At 55.3% G+C, this 20,457-nt stretch overlaps 4 protein-coding genes across 4 annotated transcripts; all 4 read right to left on the minus strand.

The window, feature by feature from the left end:
- Positions 1-3: 3 nt before the first annotated feature.
- On the minus strand, positions 4-5,790 carry LOC133626108 (protocadherin gamma-A6-like). The gene is made up of 2 exons (XM_062002775.1): positions 3,332-5,790; positions 4-240 (listed from the first exon to the last, which is right to left on the minus strand). Exons 1-2 carry the CDS (start codon positions 5,741-5,743, stop codon positions 4-6), a joined length of 2,649 nt encoding a protein of 882 aa, XP_061858759.1. The 5' UTR covers positions 5,744-5,790.
- Positions 5,791-7,801: 2,011 nt separating this feature from the next.
- On the minus strand, positions 7,802-10,281 carry LOC133626109 (protocadherin gamma-A5-like). Its single transcript, XM_062002776.1, is given in 1 exon segment — positions 7,802-10,281. A coding segment is annotated over 1 exon segment (2,433 nt). The 5' UTR covers positions 10,235-10,281.
- Positions 10,282-11,632: 1,351 nt separating this feature from the next.
- LOC133626110 (protocadherin gamma-B5-like) lies at positions 11,633-14,128 on the minus strand. Its single transcript, XM_062002778.1, has one exon. It carries the CDS (start codon positions 14,126-14,128, stop codon positions 11,633-11,635), a length of 2,496 nt encoding a protein of 831 aa, XP_061858762.1.
- A 2,635-nt stretch (positions 14,129-16,763) lies between these two features.
- LOC133626037 (protocadherin beta-15-like) lies at positions 16,764-20,374 on the minus strand. The gene has a single exon (XM_062002158.1). The coding sequence runs from the start codon at positions 20,310-20,312 to the stop codon at positions 17,880-17,882; it is 2,433 nt and encodes an 810-aa protein (XP_061858142.1). The 5' UTR covers positions 20,313-20,374; the 3' UTR covers positions 16,764-17,879.
- Positions 20,375-20,457: the final 83 nt, after the last annotated feature.

The raw sequence follows: 20,457 nt of genomic DNA on the forward strand, positions 1-20,457 counted from the left end.
CTTCTACCCCTGCCGCCTCTCGCCTGTGGTGCCCAGGTTGCTGCTGTGTCCGGCGCCGGGCGAGCGAGCAGCCGGCGGGGACAGGACGCGATGGCGGCTCCGGCTGCGGCGGCTCCGGCTCCAGCGCCGCTCCGCGTCGGCCAACAGCGGCACCCGGAGGCGCCGCGACGACACTGCAGCCGAGCGATGGCCGCGAGGCGGGGTTCGGGCTCTTCTCCGGTGCTCAGGGACTGCACTCGGCTTTGCGGTCTCACTTTCGTTAAAATCAGTTCCTCTCTCTTAATGTGGCTTGAAAAGCCTTTTAAAACCGAGATTCACTCTCGAGTTCTTTTATGTCATCTTGTCTCAAAATGAGTACACAGTAGAGCACATTTATAGCACAACAATAAAGAACACGGTTGATTTTAAAGAAGAGAATTATACCTGCATAAATAATTTTATACCTTCTTTTTCTTACCTGGTATGAATAACAAGTGTTAACTAGTTTTTACTATTGTTTACTAGAATTTGCTAGTATTCTAATAAAGAATAAGAAACAGGACGATGCAGAAGCCCTTGCAATCCTGTCAGGAAGGGCCTGCAAAGGGTTTCCATCTTGTCACATTTAGCACATGTACACTCTCTGATATTTGTCCCGTTGACGGGTTTTTTTTCTTGTAAGGACAATAATAACCGTGGAATATATATCACCCCAAAGGCAACGTGAACAGCTCTATGCCTCTACATACTTGAGTGGTTGACACTGAACCATCTTCTTCACAGGCAAGGACATCCTGCACTACAACAGATTGCTCAAAGCCCCAGCAAACCCAGCTTTTAATACTTCCAGTGTCAGTGCACACACTTTTCTAGGCAATCTGTTCCACTACCTTCATTGTTAAACACTTCTTCCTTAAGAGGATTCTACCCTTTTTCATTTTAAGGATGTAGTCCCTTGTCACAAAAGGAATAATACTTCCTAAGACAAACTTACTGAGCGACTCAAATTGCATGGTACTGCATTAGGCACATCGTTAAACACAGCACCCAAGGGAATGGCCATGTTCCATGGCTTCACACACAGAGTTCCCCTCTATTCTCTACACCCCTAAACAACTTGCTGGATGGCTTCAGACCTCGTCATAATCGTAAAAATCATGGCATGAGGGAATAATACACTACAATTAAACCAAGAAGGGGGATATATTTGTCTCCTCAACACCTTTCTGAGATGAACAAAAGGATTCTAAAGTAGTCAAATGAGAAACAGCCAAACTAAAAGAGGATTGGTAATTTAATAGAGTCATGAAACTAATGGCTATGGTGGACTGTCCTCCCTGATTTATCACACACACTCGATTCATAGAGATGCCACTTCTACTTGAGGTCATATTTACATGTGTTCCCACTAACAACAACAGAACCAACAAAGAATCTCTCACATCTCCTGCCTTTCATAGCTTCTGCCACACGAGCAAGAAGCCTGAACATGGGATCCATTGCTAAACAGAGCTACACTGATAGCTGCAAGGAGACCTACACATATAGGAGACCAGAAAAAGAAAAATGTCAATCAGCCAGGCAAAGCAAGGGAGCATTAGAAGTCAAAATGCTGTCAGAGAAAATCACCAACAAGTCCTCTTGGTCTTCAAAGCAGGTGTTGAAATTCATCCATGAGAGCACCTCTAAGTCATTCATATCTCAAACTCCAAGTGCAGCCTTAACACCTTACTCCAGTCTACATAGCAGCAGCTTGGTTCCTTCTAGATACTCCTCAGTTTTCAGCGGTTTTTCTCTCTGTCGTCTGCTCATTTCCCACAAAAAGGAAAACACGAGTGTAAACACCTTCTCAATTGAAACAGAAGAAACAAAACTTTTACATCATCTTTACATCTTTTAGTCATTTCAAATTAGACCACAGCAAACTTTTTCACCTGCCTTGTCTCCCAACATGCAGATTTTTTTTTCCCCCTGACCTAATCTTAAGGAAAACAGAAAGCTAACTTTGAAGTCACCATAAAAGAAAGTTGCATGCACAGCATCTTCTTACCTGAGAACAAGGATCACAACATGGACAAGAGATTTCTCTGCTCATCATTCTAATTTCAAGAAACATAACACCTTCTCTTGGGGGTGATATGCAGCTGATAAAAACTCAGTATCAGACACCAGCATTTTACTTCAGGACATCGGGCAACTTGTAAAGCACATGACACTCAAATCATAACTTAAAGTGTACATCTATCCTCAATAATTGCAGTTCATCGGAAACATCATGCAACACGAAAGATAAGTTATGAACCAACAACTTGGACGGCTGGAATATGAGCAGTAGGATATGCAAAACTAAGACACTTTCAGGATCATTTTCTGCTGTCCAGCAGTGAATCACAGAACCTTAAAGGTTGAAAAGATCATCTAGATTATCAAAAAATCACTTAGTCTAACCCCAGCCATATTCCTGAGATCACCTCTCAGTCTCCTCTTCTCAAAGCTAGAGTCCCAGCTCCCTCAGCCTTTCATCAAAAGGGAAATGCTCCACTTCCTTCATCATCTTTGTGCCCTGCGCTGAACTCTCTCAAAACACATTTCTTAACCAGTACCTGCTCACACACAGTCCAGCTCAAGTCCTGGTCATCAAAGCAGCACCTCAAAAGGAATATCATGCTCTTCAACTCATAGGCAACTTGGATGACAGGTTACAGTACTACATTAATGCAAAGTTCATATCTATGCTAAATAAGCATCATTCATAGGAATCATCATACAACAAGAAAATTAACTGATGAACACCCAACTTGTCCAGTTGGAGTCTGAGCAAGTGCTAACAAAAAAACCAGACACACTCTGACTCAGCCCAGACAGAAGACATGCCATGTCTCCAGAGGCCCTCATCACACACAGCACCCTCAAGACTTCTCAAATTCTCCACAGGTCACGTACTTGCGATTGACCTTCACCATTTGTAGACCTCCACCATTCATAGATAAAATGCATAGATAAGTTCTCCTTACCACGGATAACATTTGACTTATCACATATCCTACTGCAATTTGTCTGCTCCCACACAGCTGAAGACAACAGGATAAATAAAACATGATAAAAGCAAAACTCCCTGCTGTAAAAAAAAAACAAACTTCAAAGTATCCTGCCTCCCACACTAACTGTCACGTTTAGACGCAATCCCACGTCGTATCCCACAGCACCAAGATCCACCAGCACACAGCACGTTGATTCAGTAAACTTTACCCTCCCAATAATCCTGGCTCACACAGCGGAGAAGATGAGCAAGAAGAGGCATAGAAGTAACCAAGTGCAGAGTCCTGAATAAAGACTGTCAGGAAGAACTCACCGGGGCAGCGACAGCAGGGTCCTCCCCGAGCAGCGGCGCGGGCTCGTCGGGCGCCGGGCGCGCCGGGAGCGTGTCGCAGCAGCTGCCGGCCGAGAAGCGGAGCTGGCTCTTGCGCGAGTCGGCCGTGAGCGACACCTCGTGCGAGTAGGAGTGCAGGAAGGCGCGGACGCCGTCGATGCCCACGAAGTGCGAGGCCGGGACGCCGCGCAAGGCGCCGCCGTCCGCAGCCAGCAGCCGCGAGCGGTGCCAGCGCCGCAGGCGCAGCGCCAGCAGCAGCAGCAGGAAGGCGACGAAGAGGCAGGACACGGCCGCCACGGCCAGCACCAGCCAGCGCGTCAGGCTGGCGGCCGGCTCGGCCGGCGCCGAAGCCGCCGCGCTGCCCAGCTCCGTCAGCAGCTCGGCCACGCTCTCGGCCAGCACCACCGTCAGCGTGGCCGTGGCCGACAGCGCCGGCCGCCCGTGGTCCTTCACCAGCACCACCAGGCTCTGCCGCGCCGCGTCGCGGGCCAGCGGGAAGCGCGTCGTGCGCACCTCGCCGCTGTGCAGCCCCACGCGGAACAGCCCCGGCTCCGTCGCCTTGGCCAGCTCGTACGACAGCCACGCGTTCTGCCCCGCGTCCGCGTCCACCGCCACCACCTTGGCCACCAGCGCGCCGGGCTCGGCCGAGCGCGGCGCCAGCTCCACGCCCGACCAGCCCGCGCCCGCCCCCGCCGCCGGCGGGTACAGCACCTGCGGCGCGTTGTCGTTCTCGTCCACGATCGACAGCCGCACCGACGCGTTGCTGCTCAGCGCCGGCGCGCCGCCGTCCTCCGCCACCACCCACAGCTCCAGCTCGCGCACCTCCTCGTAGTCGAACGACCGCAGCGCGTACAGCGCGCCCGTCTCCGCCTGCACCGACACGTACGACGACAGCGGCGAGCCCCGCACGCGCCCCTCCCGCAGCCGGTACCGCACGCGCGCGTTCTGCCCCCAGTCCGCGTCCGCCGCCCGCACCGTCAGCACCAGCGCGCCCGCCGCGTTGTTCTCGGACACGCGGCCGCTGTACCGCGCCTGCTCGAACACCGGCGCGTTGTCGTTCACGTCCAGCACCCGCAGCGCCAGCACCGCGCTGCTCCGCAGTGCCGGCGACCCGCCGTCCGCCGCCCGCACCGTCACGTTGTACTCCGGCACCTCCTCCCGGTCCAGCTCTCGCGACGTCACGACACGGTAGTAGCTGCCCTGCAAACTCTCTAGGCTGAACGGGACGCCTTCGTTCAGAGAGCATCGCACTGCACCGTTTGCTCCCGAATCCCGGTCCTGCACGTGCAGCAAGGCAACGACTGTTCCCCGAGGGGCGTCCTCGGAGATCGCTCTCAATTGAGAAGTCACTGTTAGTTCGGGCGCGTTGTCATTCACATCGGTGACTGCGATTGCCACTTTCGCAGTGTCGAAAAGGCCCCCGCCGTCCCGTGCCTGCACCTCCAGTTCGAAAGACTCACGTTCCTCAAAATTCAGTCTCTGCAATAGCGTTATGACTCCAGACGCAGAGTCGAGATTGAAAATCTGCGAGGCTTTCTCTGTAATTTTTTTTAATGAGTATTTCACATTCCCGTTCAGCCCGTCGTCAGCGTCGGCGGCCGTTACGGTGACGATGGTGGACCCCACGGGCACGTCCTCCGGCACATGGACCATGTACTCCGACTGGCTGAACATGGGTGCGTTGTCGTTCACGTCCAGCACCATCACGCGGATCTGCGCCGTGCCCGTCCGCGACGGCTCCCCTCCATCAATCGCCTTTAATATGAGATCATGGAACGTCGCTTCCTCCCGGTCCAGTTCCTTCGCCAGCACCAGTTCAGGATGCTGATCGCCGCCCGGACCCGCCTTAACGGCCAGCGAGAAATGTTCATCGCCGCTTAGCTCGTAGTTCTGCAGGGAATTCCGCCCCGAGTCTGGATCGTGAGCCTCATTCAGGGGAAACCGCGACCCCGGAGCTGTCATCTCACTTATCCTCTCCTCAACCTCAATTTCCTTGAAGCTGGGTGCGTTGTCATTAATGTCCGTGATTTCCACTTCAATGTCGTAAACTTGCATATCTTTCTCGACTATCACCTCACAGCGCAGCACACATCGCTGCATACTCTCGCACAGCTGCTCTCTGTCTATTCTCTCCGCCGTCACCAAATGTCCCGTCTTCCCGTGCAGGGAGAAATACTGCGTCCTGCCTCTGTCGATGATGCGCACGCCGCGGTCGCTCAGCGCCGGCAGCTCCAGCCCCAGGTCCTTGGCCACGTCGCCCACGAACGAGCCCTTCGGCATCTCCTCGGGAACCGAGTAGCGCAGCTGCCCCCGCGCCGCCTCCCACGCCGCCAGCAGCACGCACCACAGCAGGGCTCGCTCCCGCCGGCCCCAGCGCCTCCCCACCCAACACATCGCTGCCGCGGCTCCGCCGACACCGACCCGTTGCCGATCGGACTCCCTCTCGGGTTCCGCCTCTGTGTCGCCGCTGCCGGCCGCTGCCGCCGGCCCCTCCGCCTCGCTGCAGCTCGGCTCCGCACCGTGGGGCCGCTCGCAGACCGCCCGGCCGCCCACACACACCGGCAGCGAGCGAGCGAGCCGGGCCGCAGCGGGCGGGGCTGCCGGCAGCGCTCCGGCCTTCCTCTCGCTCCTCCTCGGTCAACAGCGGCGCCCGCAGCCTCTCCCCGGCACTGCAGGTACCGAGCGCTGCCCGCCGCTGCCCGACCGCCGGTACCCGATTCTCGGGGACAACACTGCGAACACCGGCACATCGCTTCCCGTTCATTGGGAATGTCCCCACTCCGTTTTGCTCCAGCCCATCTCTTATGTGATTCTCGGGGCGATCTCTAATAAGATGAAGGAGAGGTCGCACGTGGGCATGTTTTTCCTGTCTAATCACGAACAAGCTCTTGCTGTTCACCATCTAAATGAAGGGAAATATTTTTTCGATCCTTGCAATGTGCAGAATATCATTAGCCTCATCCCATTAGTCCCAAGCCACAATGTGCAACAGGATGTTTTGCAGCAGGAATGTATGAAATGACTTCTCCAAACAGTAAACGGAAAGAGATGATGAGGTACAACATGTGTTAATGAGACACACCCCTGAGAAGTAACGCTTTCAGGATCATTAAGCCAAGTGGTAGGAATTCACCATCAAATACTCTTTAAATTAACTACACCGCGATCAGAGAGCATCAGCGATCAGCCAACAACTTGGACGGCTGGAATCTGAGCAGTAGGATATGCAAAACTAAGACACTTTCAGGATCATTTTCTGTTGTCCAGCAGTGAATCACAGAACCTTAAAGGTTGAAAAGATCATCTAGATTATCAAAAGATCACTTAGTCCAACACTCCTGCCAGAGCAGGGCCACCTAGAGCAGGTCACACAGGAACTTGTCCAGGTGGGTTGGGATGTCTCCAGAGAAGGAGATCCCACAGCCCCTTCCAGTGCTCCCTCACCTCAACAGGGAAGAGGTTTTCCTTGTGTTTCTTTTGAAGTTATGGTCCAGCTGGTACCAATTGCCCCTTGTCTCATTGGCCATCACTGAGAAGAGCCTGTTTCCATCCTCCTGATAGCCACATTACTGATATCAACCCTCAGTCTCCTCTTCTCAAAGCTAGAGTCCCAGCTCCCTCAGCCTTTCATCAAAAGGGAAATGCTCCACTTCCTTCATCATCTTTGTCCTCTGTGCTGAACTCTCTCAAAACACATATCTTAACCAGTACCTGTTCACACACAGTCCAGTTCAAGTCCTGGTCATCAAAGCAGCACCTCAAAGGGAACATCATGCTCTTCAACTCATGGGCAACTTGGATGATAGGTTACAGTACTACATTAATGCAAAGTTAATATCTATGCTAAATAAGCATCATTCATAGGAATCATCATAAACAAGAAAATTAACTGATGAACTTCCAACGTGTCCAGTTGGAGTCAGAGCAAGTGCTAAAAAAAAATAGACACACTCTGATTCAGCCATATACCCCAGACAGAAGACATGCCATGTCTCCACAGGCCCTCATCACACACAGCACCCTCAAGATTTCTCAGATTCTCCACAGGTCACGTACTTGCCATTGACCTTCACCATTTGTAGACTTACACCATTCATAGATAAAATGCACAGATAAGTTCTCCTTACCACGGATAACATTTGACTTATCACATATCCTACTGCAACTTGTCTGCTCCCACACAGCTGAAGACAACAGGATAAATAAAACGTGATAGAAGCAAAAATCCCTGCTGTAAAAAAAAAAACCAAACTTCAAAGTATCCTGCCTCCCACACTAACTGTCACGTTTAGACGCAATCCCACGTCGTATCTCACAGCACCAAGATCCACCAGCACACAGCACGTTGATTCAGAAAACCTTACCCTCCCAACAACCCTGGCTCACCAAACAGAGAAGATGAGCAAGAAAAGGCAGAGAAGTAACCAAATGCAGGGTGGCGAATAAAGACTGTCAGGACGAACTCACCGAGGCAGGGGCAGCAGGGTCCTCCCCGAGCAGCGGCGCGGGCTCGTCGGGCGCCGGGCGCGCCGGGAGCGTGTCGCAGCAGCTGCCGGCCGAGAAGCGGAGCTGGCTCTTGCGCGAGTCGGCCGTGAGCGACACCTCGTGCGAGTAGGAGTGCAGGAAGGCGCGGACGCCGTCGATGCCCACGAAGTGCGAGGCCGGGACGCCGCGAAAAGCGCCGCCGTCCGCAGCCAGCAGCCGCGAGCGGTGCCAGCGCCGCAGGCGCAGCGTCAGCAGCAGCAGCAGGAAGGCGACGAAGAGGCAGGACACGGCCGCCACGGCCAGCACCAGCCAGCGCGTCAGGCTGGCGGCCGGCTCGGCCGGCGCCGAAGCCGCCGCGCTGCCCAGCTCCGCCAGCAGCTCGGCCACGCTCTCGGCCAGCACCACCGTCAGCGTGGCCGTGGCCGACAGCGCCGGCCGCCCGTGGTCCTTCACCAGCACCACCAGGCTCTGCCGCGCCGCGTCGCGGGCCAGCGGGAAGCGCGCCGTGCGCACCTCGCCGCTGTGCAGCCCCACGCGGAACAGCCCCGGCTCCGTCGCCTTGGCCAGCTCGTACGACAGCCACGCGTTCTGCCCCGCGTCCGCGTCCACCGCCACCACCTTGGCCACCAGCGCGCCGGGCTCGGCCGAGCGCGGCGCCAGCTCCACGCCCGCCCAGCCCGCGCCCGCGCCCGCCCCCGCCGCCGGCGGGTACAGCACCTGCGGCGCGTTGTCGTTCTCGTCCACGATCGACAGCCGCACCGACGCGTTGCTGCTCAGCGCCGGCGCGCCGCCGTCCTCCGCCACCACCCACAGCTCCAGCTCGCGCACCTCCTCGTAGTCGAACGACCGCAGCGCGTACAGCGCGCCCGTCTCCGCCTGCACCGACACGTACGACGACAGCGGCGAGCCCCGCACGCGCCCCTCCCGCAGCCGGTACCGCACGCGCGCGTTCTGCCCCCAGTCCGCGTCCGCCGCCCGCACCGTCAGCACCAGCGCGCCCGCCGCGTTGTTCTCGGACACGCGGCCGCTGTACCGCGCCTGCTCGAACACCGGCGCGTTGTCGTTCTCGTCCAGCACCCGCAGCGCCAGCACCGCGCTGCTCCGCAGCGCCGGCGACCCGCCGTCCGCCGCTCGCACCGTCACGTTGTACTCCGGCACCTCCTCCCGGTCCAGCTCCCGCACCGTCACCACACGGTAATAGTCCTCAAGGGACTTCTCCAGTCGGAAGGGCAGGCTCTCGGCGATGCTGCACCGCACCTCTCCGTTAGCCCCCGAGTCCGCGTCCTGCACGTTCAGCAAGGCCAGCACCGTCCCTGGCGGAGCGTCTTCAGAGATCTCGCTCAGGGCCTACCGCACCAAAATCTTGGGAACGTTGTCGTTGACGTCTGTAACAGTGATCACCACTTTCGCCGTATGAGAAAGTCCGCCACCGTCCCGCGCCTGCACCTCGAGTTCGTACGACTTCCTTTCCTCGAAGTCCAGGCTCTGCAAGAGCGTGATCGCTCCCGAATCAGAGTCCAGATTAAAAATCTTCGAAGCTTTCTCTGTGATTTTCTTTATGGAATACTTGACTTCCCCGTTCAGCCCATCGTCGGCGTCAGTGGCCGTGATGGTGACGAGAGTCGAGCCCACGGGCACGTCCTCCGCCACACGCACTGTGTACTCCGCCTGGCTGAACACGGGCGCGTTGTCGTTCGCGTCCAGCACCGTTACGTGGATCCGCGCCGTGCCCGTTCGCGACGGCTCCCCGCCGTCCATCGCCCTCAGCACCAGCTCGTGGAACGCCGCTTCCTCGCGGTCCAGCGCCTTCGCCAGCACCAGTTCGGGACGCTGATCCCCGGCGGGCCCCGCCTGCACGGCCAGCGAGAAGTGCTCGTCACCGCTCAGCTCGTAGCTCCGCAAGGAATTCCGTCCAGAGTCGGGGTCGTGAGCTTCGGTGAGGGGAAACCGCGACCCTGGGGCGGCTGTCTCGCTTATTTTTTCCTTCACCTCAATGTCTTTGAAGCTGGGCGCATTGTCATTAATGTCCGTGATTTCCACTTCGATGCTGTAAACTTTCATTTCTCCCTCCACTATCACCTCACAGCGCAGCACACATCGCTGCACATTCTCGCACAGCTGCTCTCTGTCTATTCTCTCCGCCGTCAACAAATGTCCTGTCTTCCAGTGCAGGGAGAAATACTGCGTCGTGCCTTCGGATACAACTTGGATGCCGCGGTCGCGGAGCGCCGGCAGCTCCAGCCCCAAGTCCTTGGCCACGTCGCCCACGAACGAGCCTTTCGGCATCTCCTCGGGAACCGAGTAGCGCAGCTGCCCCCGCGCCGCCTCCCACGCCGCCAGCAGCACGCACCACAGCAGGGCTCGCTCCCGCCGGCCCCAGCGCCTCCCCACCCAACACATCGCTGCCGCGGCTCCGCCGACACCGACCCGTTGCCGATCGGACTCCCTCTCGGGTTCCGCCTCTGTGTCGCCGCTGCCGGCCGCTGCCGCCGGCCCCTCCGCCTCGCTGCAGCTCGGCTCCGCACCGCGGGGCCGCTCGCAGACCACCCGGCCGCCCACACACACCGGCAGCGAGCGAGCGAGCCGGGCCGCAGCGGGCGGGGCTGCCGGCAGCGCTCCGGCCTTCCTCTCGCTCCTCCTCGGTCAACAGCGGCGCCCGCAGCCTCTTCCCGGCATTGCATGCACCGAGAGGAGATCGCCGCTATGCTCTAGCCCATCTCTTTTCTAATGATCGGGGTGTTCCCCAACAAGGTTCCCGTGGGCGTGGTGCTCCTACCCCATGCGAACAAACAGTTGATAATTGAGGGAGAATATTTTTCGCTTCTTTCCTCGTGCAGAATATCACCAGTTTTACACAATAATCCTAAACCACAATCTGAGGTTTTGCAGCAGGCAACAGAAGAAGCAGATATATCAATCTCACCTAGTTGTGATGAGAGGACACTCTCGTCTTCCTTCTCGGTGAAACGACCCTTAACTTCTCCTCCCATGAAGAAAGCACGCACATTTCAGGTAGGGAAAATCACCAAGCATCTATACTGTTTTCTTGAGACCATCAATCAGAATGAGCTGTTCTCTTCCACTGAGGAAGGGCCCACACTGGAGGAACCAGCTATTTTCTCCATTTATGGACCCCAACACGATCACGAAGGAATCATAGACACAGATCAGAATTCTCGTCCGAGGAAATCCAGGAGAAAGAGAAAGTAGATTCAGAAAAAAGGATTTAACACAGTAAAGGTGCTCTTTCACCGTTACTAATAAACACGCATTTACTCAGCACAGGGTTTCTACACTATTTTTTTCCCTTCCAAGACAGCTCATGGCTTCCCAGAGCTTCAGTGCACCTCCACCATTTTCACTAGCACAAATTGAATGGTAAAGAACCTTACCATTGACATGTGGTAGCAGTCGACGCAGAATTTGCCGGTCAGCATTGCCTGGTGTCAAATAAGGAATGATTTATAGCAATCAATCCTTAATTATATATTTACCCTTGTTGGTTCCAAAATCAATAGAAAATACCAGTCAAAACCCTTCAGCTGAACCTGAGCAGCCTGTTCTGAGTGAAAGGGGTACGTCTCACTACATATTTCATCCTCTGATGAACACGATAGTGTTTCAGAGTATATCTACCATTTTACACAGCACAAATTGAACAGGAAGAACTCCACTTCTCCCAAAAAGAAATGCGAATAGGAATAGAATTAATTCAGCCCTTTAAGGGAAATAGAGATCGACACTAGGCACCACAGTAGATAAAGAAAGACACGAGGGCATACCATCAGAAGCACGTGCTTAAGGAAGGCTCAAAGTCACAGAGTGGGTGAGCTTACTGACCTGCGGTACGTCAGGGTCTTCGTGCGGCTCTCCCGCTAAGGCGCTGCCGCTCGGGCTCCGCTTCCCGCACGGCTCCCCGCCCAGAAGCTCCTCCGCCGGCACGCTGGGCAGCGGCGGCGGCGGCCAAGCGGCCTCGGCCACGGCGCGGGCCGGAGCCACGCACAGGTTGTAGGAGTAGGGCAAGGTGCCCTCGCAGAAGTCGGCCGGGAAGGCGGCGCCGGCCACGGAGAAGCGCTGCGCGCCCAGGCAGCGCAGGACGGCGGGCGGCCCGGCCCGGCGCAGCCGCGCCAGCACGGCCAGCGCCACGCTCAGCAGGAAGAGGGCGGAGAGCAGCGCCAGCGCCAGCACCAGCGAGAACTGCAGCTCCGCCGCCGCCTCGCCGCCCGCCGGCCGCTCGCTCAGCTCCGGCAACGCCTCCTGCAAGCTCTCGGCCAGCACCACGTGCAGCGTGGCCGTGGCCGACAGCGCCGGCTGCCCGTGGTCCTTCACCACGGCCACCAGCCGCTGCTTGGCCGCGTCCTTCTCCGACACGGCCCGCGCCGTGCGCACCTCGCCGCTGTGCAGCCCCACGCGGAACAGCGCCGGCTCCGCCGGCCCCGACACCAGCTCGTACGACAGCCACGCGTTGCGCCCCGCGTCCGCGTCCACCGCCACCACCTTGGCCACCAGGTACCCGGCCTCGGCCGACCGCGGCACCACCTCGAACGGACCCGACGACGACGACGACGCCGCAGCCCCAGCCCCCGCTCCGGCTGCCGGCGCCGGCCACAGCACCCGCGGCGCGTTGTCGTTGCGGTCCAGCACGAACACGCGCACCGTGGCCGTGGAGCTCCGCGCCGGCGCCCCGCCGTCCTGCGCCCGCACCGTCACCGCGAACTCGCGGCACTGCTCGTAGTCGAAGGAGCGCTGCGCGTACAGCTCGCCGCTCCGCGCCTCCACCGACACGTACGCCGCCGCGCCCGCGCTGCCGCCCGCCAGCGCGTAGCTCACGCGCCCGTTGGCGCCCGCGTCCGCGTCCCGCGCCACCACGCGCACCACCGGCGCGCCCACCGCGTTGTTCTCCGACACGTAGGCGCTGTATGCGGCCTCCTCGAATACTGGCGCGTTGTCGTTCACGTCCGACACCTCCAGCACCAGCGTCGCGCTGCTCGACAGCGACGGGCTGCCCCGGTCCCGGGCAGTGATCGTAATATTGTATGCAGGGACCTCTTCTCGGTCCAAGGTACGGGCTATTGTTAATTTATAGGTGTTCTCTGATGACGGTTCTAGTCTGAAAGGCAAATCGCCATTGATGCTGCAGCTCACCCCTCCATTATCGTCCGAATCTCTGTCACGAACATTAACCACAGCTACAACTGTGCTCACGACCGAGTCTTCGGGTATTGGGTTCAAGATGGGCAGGAGGGAAAGAGTTGGCGCATTGTCGTTCACATCTACAACGTCTATGTGCACTTTGGCATGAGCTCTCAGCCCACCTCCGTCTTTACCTTCAACAGTTGCTTCGTAATATTTCCCTTCTTCATAATCTAAGGGACCTGTCACCCTCACATCTCCTGTCCTAGCGTCCAGAGAAAACAGCTGGCGAGCTTTGTTTGCTATGGCACTGAAAGTGTAGGTAATTTCTGCATTTGTCCCTTCGTCGCTGTCAGTAGCTCTCACCTGAAAAGCCAAGGAGCCTTCTGGCAGGTTTTCCAGGAGGCGAACCTTGTAGATGTCTTTGGTGAATACTGGCGGGTTGTCATTTGCATCGGTCACGTTAATGTTAATCTGCGCGGTCCCAGAGCGGGCTGGATCCCCTCCATCCACCGCTGTCAGGATCAAATGGTGATTTCTCTGTTTTTCTCGATCTAAGCTTTTCTCCAGCACTAATTCCGGCTGCTTTGTCCCATCAGGACTCTCCCTCACAACGAGGGAGAAGAGCGGATTTGGAGTAAGTTGGTAGTTTTGTAATGAGTTCGCCCCAATATCGGGGTCTCTGCCACTGCTCAGTGGGAACCTGGCTCCAGGAGGCGTGGACTCGATCATTTCTATGGCCATAAATTCCCTATCAAACTGCGGTGCATTGTCATTGACATCCTGGATCGTAACGCTCACATGAAACATATTGAAAGGGTTTTCCACGACTGCTTCCAGACTGAGGACACAAGGCGACGCGGCCCCGCAGATGCTCTCTCTGTCTATCCTCTCGTTTACCCGCAGATTTATATTATCTTCCCCGAGACTGAAGTATTGCTTATCACTAGCTACCAGCCGCAGCTTGCGTGCCGGCAGCTCGGCCGGGCTCAGCCCCAGGTCCCGCGTCAGTGGCCCTACCAGCGAGCCTCTGCCCAGCTCCTCGGGGATGGAGTAGCGGATCCGCTCCGGCGCCGCCCGGCAGCACAGAGGCAGCAGCACAGCCAACAGCGCGATCCGCCCGGCGGCTGCCCGGCTCTGATCTGCCGGATGGACCTCCATTATCTTCTTTGCTGAAGCGTATTCTGCAGACGGTCTTGAATTAAGCTTTCCGAGTAACTGAATCAGTATCTGGAAAAAATAAATAGATTAAATCCTTGTTGCCGGACGGAGGACGGGCTGAATCAGGCGGTTCCTGCTTTTCCCAGATCTGCTCCCCGCGGAGCTGCAGTGAGTGGGCGCCGGAGCCGGGGAGGAGCCGACAATAGAGCCTCTCCTCCGCCTTGGCCAACAGTGACACCCGGAGTCCGTGCCCGAGAACCGCAGCGTCCGAGAGGAAGAGCCCAAAGATCCTGCTATGCACGTCCTTAAATCGCGCTGATACTTGGAATGGAAAATACAGATGTTGTCAGGAGCGTGAAACATAATCTCTGCTGAAACGGTGCATCTAGGAACATCCCTACATTCGCAAGTCTTCTGCAGAAGAAAGCCTCCCCTCTTTCTCGGAGGCTGTGGGCAGAATCTGTTTCTGACTCACAGTGATCTCACTGGTCTCTAGAATGAGGCGCTGGCGAGTCCTTGCTGCCATCTCCTCACCACCGTGAGAGAAATAATAAGACAAGACAAAGGTTGAAGCACTGTTAGTTCATTGCAGGGCTTTTCTCCATCCCATCCCTCAGGCATGTCAGCTGCATCACTCAGCTTGGTACCACCTGCAAACTTATTGATGGTGCACTTAATCCCATTGCCTATGTGGTTGATGAAGATTTTAAACAGTACTGGTTCCCCTGAGGAATCCTCAGGGACACCACTCAGAACCGGTCTCCCATCTGTTGGCCACAGCTCTCTGAATCTGACCATCCAGCCAATTCCTTTTCCATCAACAAATCCATACCAGGCATCAGATCCATCTGTCTCCAATTTACAGAGAAGGATGTTGGGGGGGGGTGTGGGGGAGATATGAGCAAAGGTCTTACAGAAGTCCAGGTAGATGATATTCCCTTGTCCACTGATGTAGACATCACATCACCTCCCTGTCCTTCACATGCCTTGGCATAGCTTCTAGGGGGATCTGTTCCATCAGCACACAGGTGAGGCTTACAGGTTGGTAGTTCCCAGGGACCTCTTTTCTATCTAGTAAAAAAAGAGGTGCAATCTTTCTTCTTTCTAGTCACCAGGTACTTAACCTACCTGCCATGACTTTTCAAATATCATAGAGAGCAGCTTGGCAACTCCATCAACGATTTCCCACAGCATTCTGGGTTGCATCTCTCCAAGTCCCATCAACTTATGTGTGTTCATATTCTTGAGGTGGTCTTGAACCTGCTCTTCTCTTACAGCAGGAGGACCTTGTTCCCTTGTCCCTGCCTTGAGATCCATTCACTTGAAGAAGTGTGGGAAGAGAGTTCCCAGAGATGCTGGAGACAAAAATGTTGTTGAGTAGCTCAGCTTGCCTCTCATCTGTTGTTACCACTTTGACAGTTGTGTTCTGGCCCTCCAGTAGAGGAAACAGCCTCCCTCTCTCACAGAGGAGAAAACATAATAAACAGTTATGGACATCATTAAGCATAAGAAACCTCCAGCTGGAATGGTCCGAGTAGCATCTGTTGTAGACCAGAGCTGCTAGTCTCTTGTCATCTCAGAAAGACACATCAACACTCTAGGACGTCATTCACAACTTTCTTTGCTATAGCTCTCACTATTGAAAGAGATTACCATAACCTTATGTCCCTTTAGATGCAGAGAACCTTGAGCAGAGCAGCTTCACAAAGTACTCAAGCCACACAGAGTATGCCATGCAAATCCCAGTCACAGAAAAAAAAAGTGAGCTTATTTTAGTCATTCAAACTATTTTAGGACTCCTACAAAACAGCAATCCTATTCCTCATTTTTAGTGTCACAGGAAAGTGAGTTCTCATGTGGACTTTGTGCTCAAAGGAGACTTTCTCACCAACAGCAGGTGAGAGACAGTGGCAGTTTCCTTGGCTAGCTGAGTTAATTCTCCTGCCCACAGATTTATGCACCACAGCAAGCCCTGTGCCTTCCCAGTTTAATTCCATTGTGGAACCCTCAGTCCTTGATGTACAGAGTCTTCTGGTCACCATCACTACAACACCTTGTTCTCAGGACTTACCTTTTTTCAGAGCCTTTGCAGAACAGATGGCTGTTGTAACCTAGCAAATGCTCAACACTTGGGGCTGCCCCAAACACTCCTCCAAAGCAACTTCTAATGCCATCTTTGTGCCATTCAACCCTCAAAACATTTAGGATTAAAATACATACTGTCTGAATGCCCCACAAAAAGAGTCTGCAGCTGGAGCTGTCAGGAGAGTTGCAAAGGTCACTCCTCCCAGCTCACTCCTTTGCAGGGGCCTTTGCACACCCAGGTCCCCTTATTGGTTGGGGCAAGTTTTCCTCACCTGCATTGAAATGGGGTCAGCTGTTGCTGGAAGCTCAGTGCTCAGAAGGCCCCCAGAGGCCTGACAGCAATTCCCTGCTCCCATTATTCTTCTGAATGCACTATAGGGCTCATCTCCAAACTGCCGTGCTGTACCTGCTCAATCTTACCTCTGCCAAGGGACTATTAGAATAAAACTTCTGGCCTTTGGAAGAGGTTAGCAGAGCTTGCTTGAAAAAAACCAAACAAACCACCTCTACAAGGACTGTCTCCACACATGGCATTCTGTGGTTCTCTTTATTTCACTTTTACACACAAAAGTGTCCCAGTTTACAACACTAAAATGCTTTATACCTGCAGCACAACACAGCGTGAGGGTTTGCAAATATTCCATGCGACACTGCCTTCCTTCAAACAATACCCTAATGTTCATGGACTGACAGTGCTTTCTAAGAGGAAGAAGCAAGATAATGCTCAAATGCAATTCACAGAGAAGAAGAAACAGAAAAGCAGAAAGGAGAATGCAAATGCTCTAACACAAGACTATAAAAGGCGTATTGAGACAGCTTTCCACTCCCATCAAAAAAATCTGAATTTGAGAACAATGATGAGACCAAAAGCCTTCTTGACCCTTTTCCAAATTCATCTTAACTCTACAAAAAAACCCCACTTTGGAGCCACATTTAGAGTTTTCTACAACACACTGAAAAGACAGTCAACAATTTTCAGAACACAGTACAGTTACAGTCTATCCCAACACCTTTAGTGCTGCTGTATTTACAAGGCAATCCCAAGGAGATATGAATGGGGTCAGGAAAATCCTGTGGTAAATTTTCATGCACTCCTTTAGAGAAGCTGCAACTCTCATCATCACCAGGCAGCCTTTGAGCAAGCCCATGCAAACCCAAGTGGGTACCTACACAGACATGGCGACCACAAGTGAAAATATTCACAGCCCACACATCTCACACTGAGACATCCAGAACCCAGGGAAGAAAGAGCCCAGGATTGCACCACATTGTGGCACAGCATTCACAACTGCATTGCTGTCCCACCCTGGGACAAGGGCTGCATCCAAGGCAGCGAGGATGTGATTTGTCTGCCCAAAATTCCCATTGAGTTACAACACACAAGAAGATCCTCAGTCTTACGAAACACGGAGATAAAAATTTCCATGAAGACACTGGAAATATCCCAAGTCTCAAAACTGTAACAGACACAAACCCTATTATGTGTTGACTGGAGAAAACTTTAGTTTCTTTTGCTTGTGTTTTTGGAGGAGACAAGCTTTCATGGAATTTGCAGGAAATCAGTAATGTCAAATGCAGATCACCTCTGGAGAAATCATTGCCAAATGTCGTATCTGGATTCCTTCCCGTTATGAGTCACCAAGCCTCACACTATGTTGACTCCATGTCAGTTAAAGGGAAGACTGTTGAACTGCTCTGCAGAGAATGACCCTGGCTTGTCTGATGCCAGGTCCCTTATGGTGATGGAGCCAGAGGGCAAATCTTGCTCATCGTCGATGCCCCCACCCATGGGATAGTGCTGCGGTGGCAGAGTGGGGAGGATGGGCTTCAGGAACTTGAACTCACTGTTGCCTGAGCCCGTGGTCAGGTTGATCTCGTAGCAGTAGGCGTGGGGCAGGGTCCCTGCAGCCGCCGCATCCCCTGGGACACTCTGCAAGGTGCCAGCGCCGTACAGCACATGCCCAGCCTTCTGGTCCCTTCTCTGGTACACCTTGCAAACCACAAAGGCTGATACGGACACAAGGAAGAGAAGGGACACGCAAACCAGTGAAATGATTAAATAGGTGGTCAGGGAACTGCCCTCATCCTCCATGGCCGGGCTGCTGTGTGGAAGGCGCACGTCTGAGAAGTCGCTGAGCAGGAACACGTTCAGGGCTGCAGTGGCCGACTGCGGCGGACGCCCATTGTCTCGCACCAGGACGACGAGCTTCTGCTTCGTGGTGTCTCTCTCTGCCATGGGCCTCTTCAGCCTCACCTCCCCGCTCTGGGCACCCACCACAAACAGGCCGGGGTCCGTGGCCCTCAGCAGGTGGTAGGAAAGCCACGAGTTCTGCCCTGAGTCCGTGTCAACAGCCACCACTTTGGTCACCAGGTACCCCGCCTCAGCCGACATGGGCACCAGCTCGCTGGACAGGGAGCTGCTGTCCTGGGATGGGAACAGCACCACTGGCACATTGTCGTTTTCATCCACCACGTAGACGTGGACAGTGACATTGGTGCTCAGGGGAGGCGATCCTGCATCTGAGGCGCTCACCACAACCTCGATCTGCTTCACCTGCTCGTAGTCCAGGGGCCGCAGCACAAACACGTGCCCGTTCTCAGAGTTCACGGAGATGCAGGAGCAGGGCGGCCGCTCTGTGGGCTGGGCTGGGGCCAGGAAATAGCTCACCTTGGCATTGGGCCCCACGTCGGCATCAAAGGCACTGACGGCTCCAACCAGCACTGTGGGGACGTTGTTCTCACGCACATACATGGTGTATGACGTCTGGTTGAAGACAGGCGCATTGTCGTTGACGTCAGAGATGTCCACAGTGAAGGTCTGGGTGGTTGTCAGAGGAGGTGACCCCGCGTCTGCTGCTGTGACACTGAGGATGTAATGAGCTGTGTCCTCCCGGTCCAGGCTGCTCACAGTCACCAGCTCATAGTAATTCTTATAAGCCAACCTCAGGGAGAATGACAACTGGTCCTCAAGGGCAAGGGACACCTTCCCATTGGCACCAGCATCCCGGTCCCTGACAGTGAAGAGAGCGACCACTGTTCCAGGTAATGTGTTCTCAGGGAGGGGGCTGCTGAAGGAACTGACCACCAGCTCTGGGGCATTGTCATTCACATCCACCACATCCACCAACACCTTGCAGATTGCTGAGAGGCCCCCACCATCCATGGCCCGTACACTGAGCTCATGCTTCTGTGCCACCTCAAAGTCCAGAGGCTTTGCCAGTTTGATTTCACCACTCATGGGGTCAATTGCAAATGCAGAGTGGCTCTGACTGAACTGATAGGAGATAGCCCCGTTAGCTCCTGCATCCTGATCAGATGCCACCACATTGAGAATTACAGAGCCCACTGGTGCATTTTCCAAAGCCTCACCGACGTACACTTCCTCTGTGAAGATGGGAGCGTTGTCATTTACATCCAGAACAACAATGTGGATTTGGGTGGTCCCACTCCTGGGGGGAAAGCCCCCGTCCACGGCAATGAGATTGAAACTCACCTCTGCCTTCTGCTCTCTGTCTAGTGGCTTTTCTAAGACCAGTTCCACATACTTCTTGCCCTTACTCCGACTCCCAAAGGAGACGCTAAAGTGCTCATTCTCGGGAGCAATGCTGTAAGTCTGGATGCTGTTGCTGCCAATATCTAGATCTCGAGCTACGTCCAGGGGGAAACGTGAGCCCTGGTCGCTCGTTTCTGGTATCTTAATAGCGACTTGCTCCTCCTGGAAAACAGGAGAATGGTCATTGATGTCCTCCACGGCCACCTCGACCCGAAAGATCTGGAAGGGGTTTGCCAGCAGGAGCTCCAAGGGGAGCGTGCAGCTTGCAGCCTGCCCGCACAACTCCTCCCGGTCCAGCCTCTCGGCCACTACGAGGCGGCCGCTGCCGAGGTCCAAGCGAAAGTGCTGCCGGCCGTCCTCCGCGGCCAGGCGGGCGCGGCGAGCCGACAGCTGCGCCGGGGCCAGCCCCGCGTCCGCCGCCACGTTGGCCACCGCGGAGCCGCGCTCCCCCTCCTCGGCTACGGAGTAGCGCAAGGGCTCGGAGCGAGCATATGCCAGGCAGAGGAAAGCCGACAGACAGAGCACTTGCCTTGCAAGGATGGCCATGGCAGGGAAGCCAGTACGCTCCGTGTGGCGGCTCCCGCGCGGTCTGGGTCTGGGGCGGCGGGCGAGCGTCCTCCCTCTCGCCGAGGACGCAGGGTGGTCCGGCAGCGGATGGCTCGGAGAAGCGCTCGGCGCTTGCCTTGGCCGG

The sequence above is a fragment of the Colius striatus genome, chromosome 9, assembly GCF_028858725.1.
Source record: "Colius striatus isolate bColStr4 chromosome 9, bColStr4.1.hap1, whole genome shotgun sequence".
NCBI lineage: Eukaryota > Metazoa > Chordata > Aves > Coliiformes > Coliidae > Colius > Colius striatus.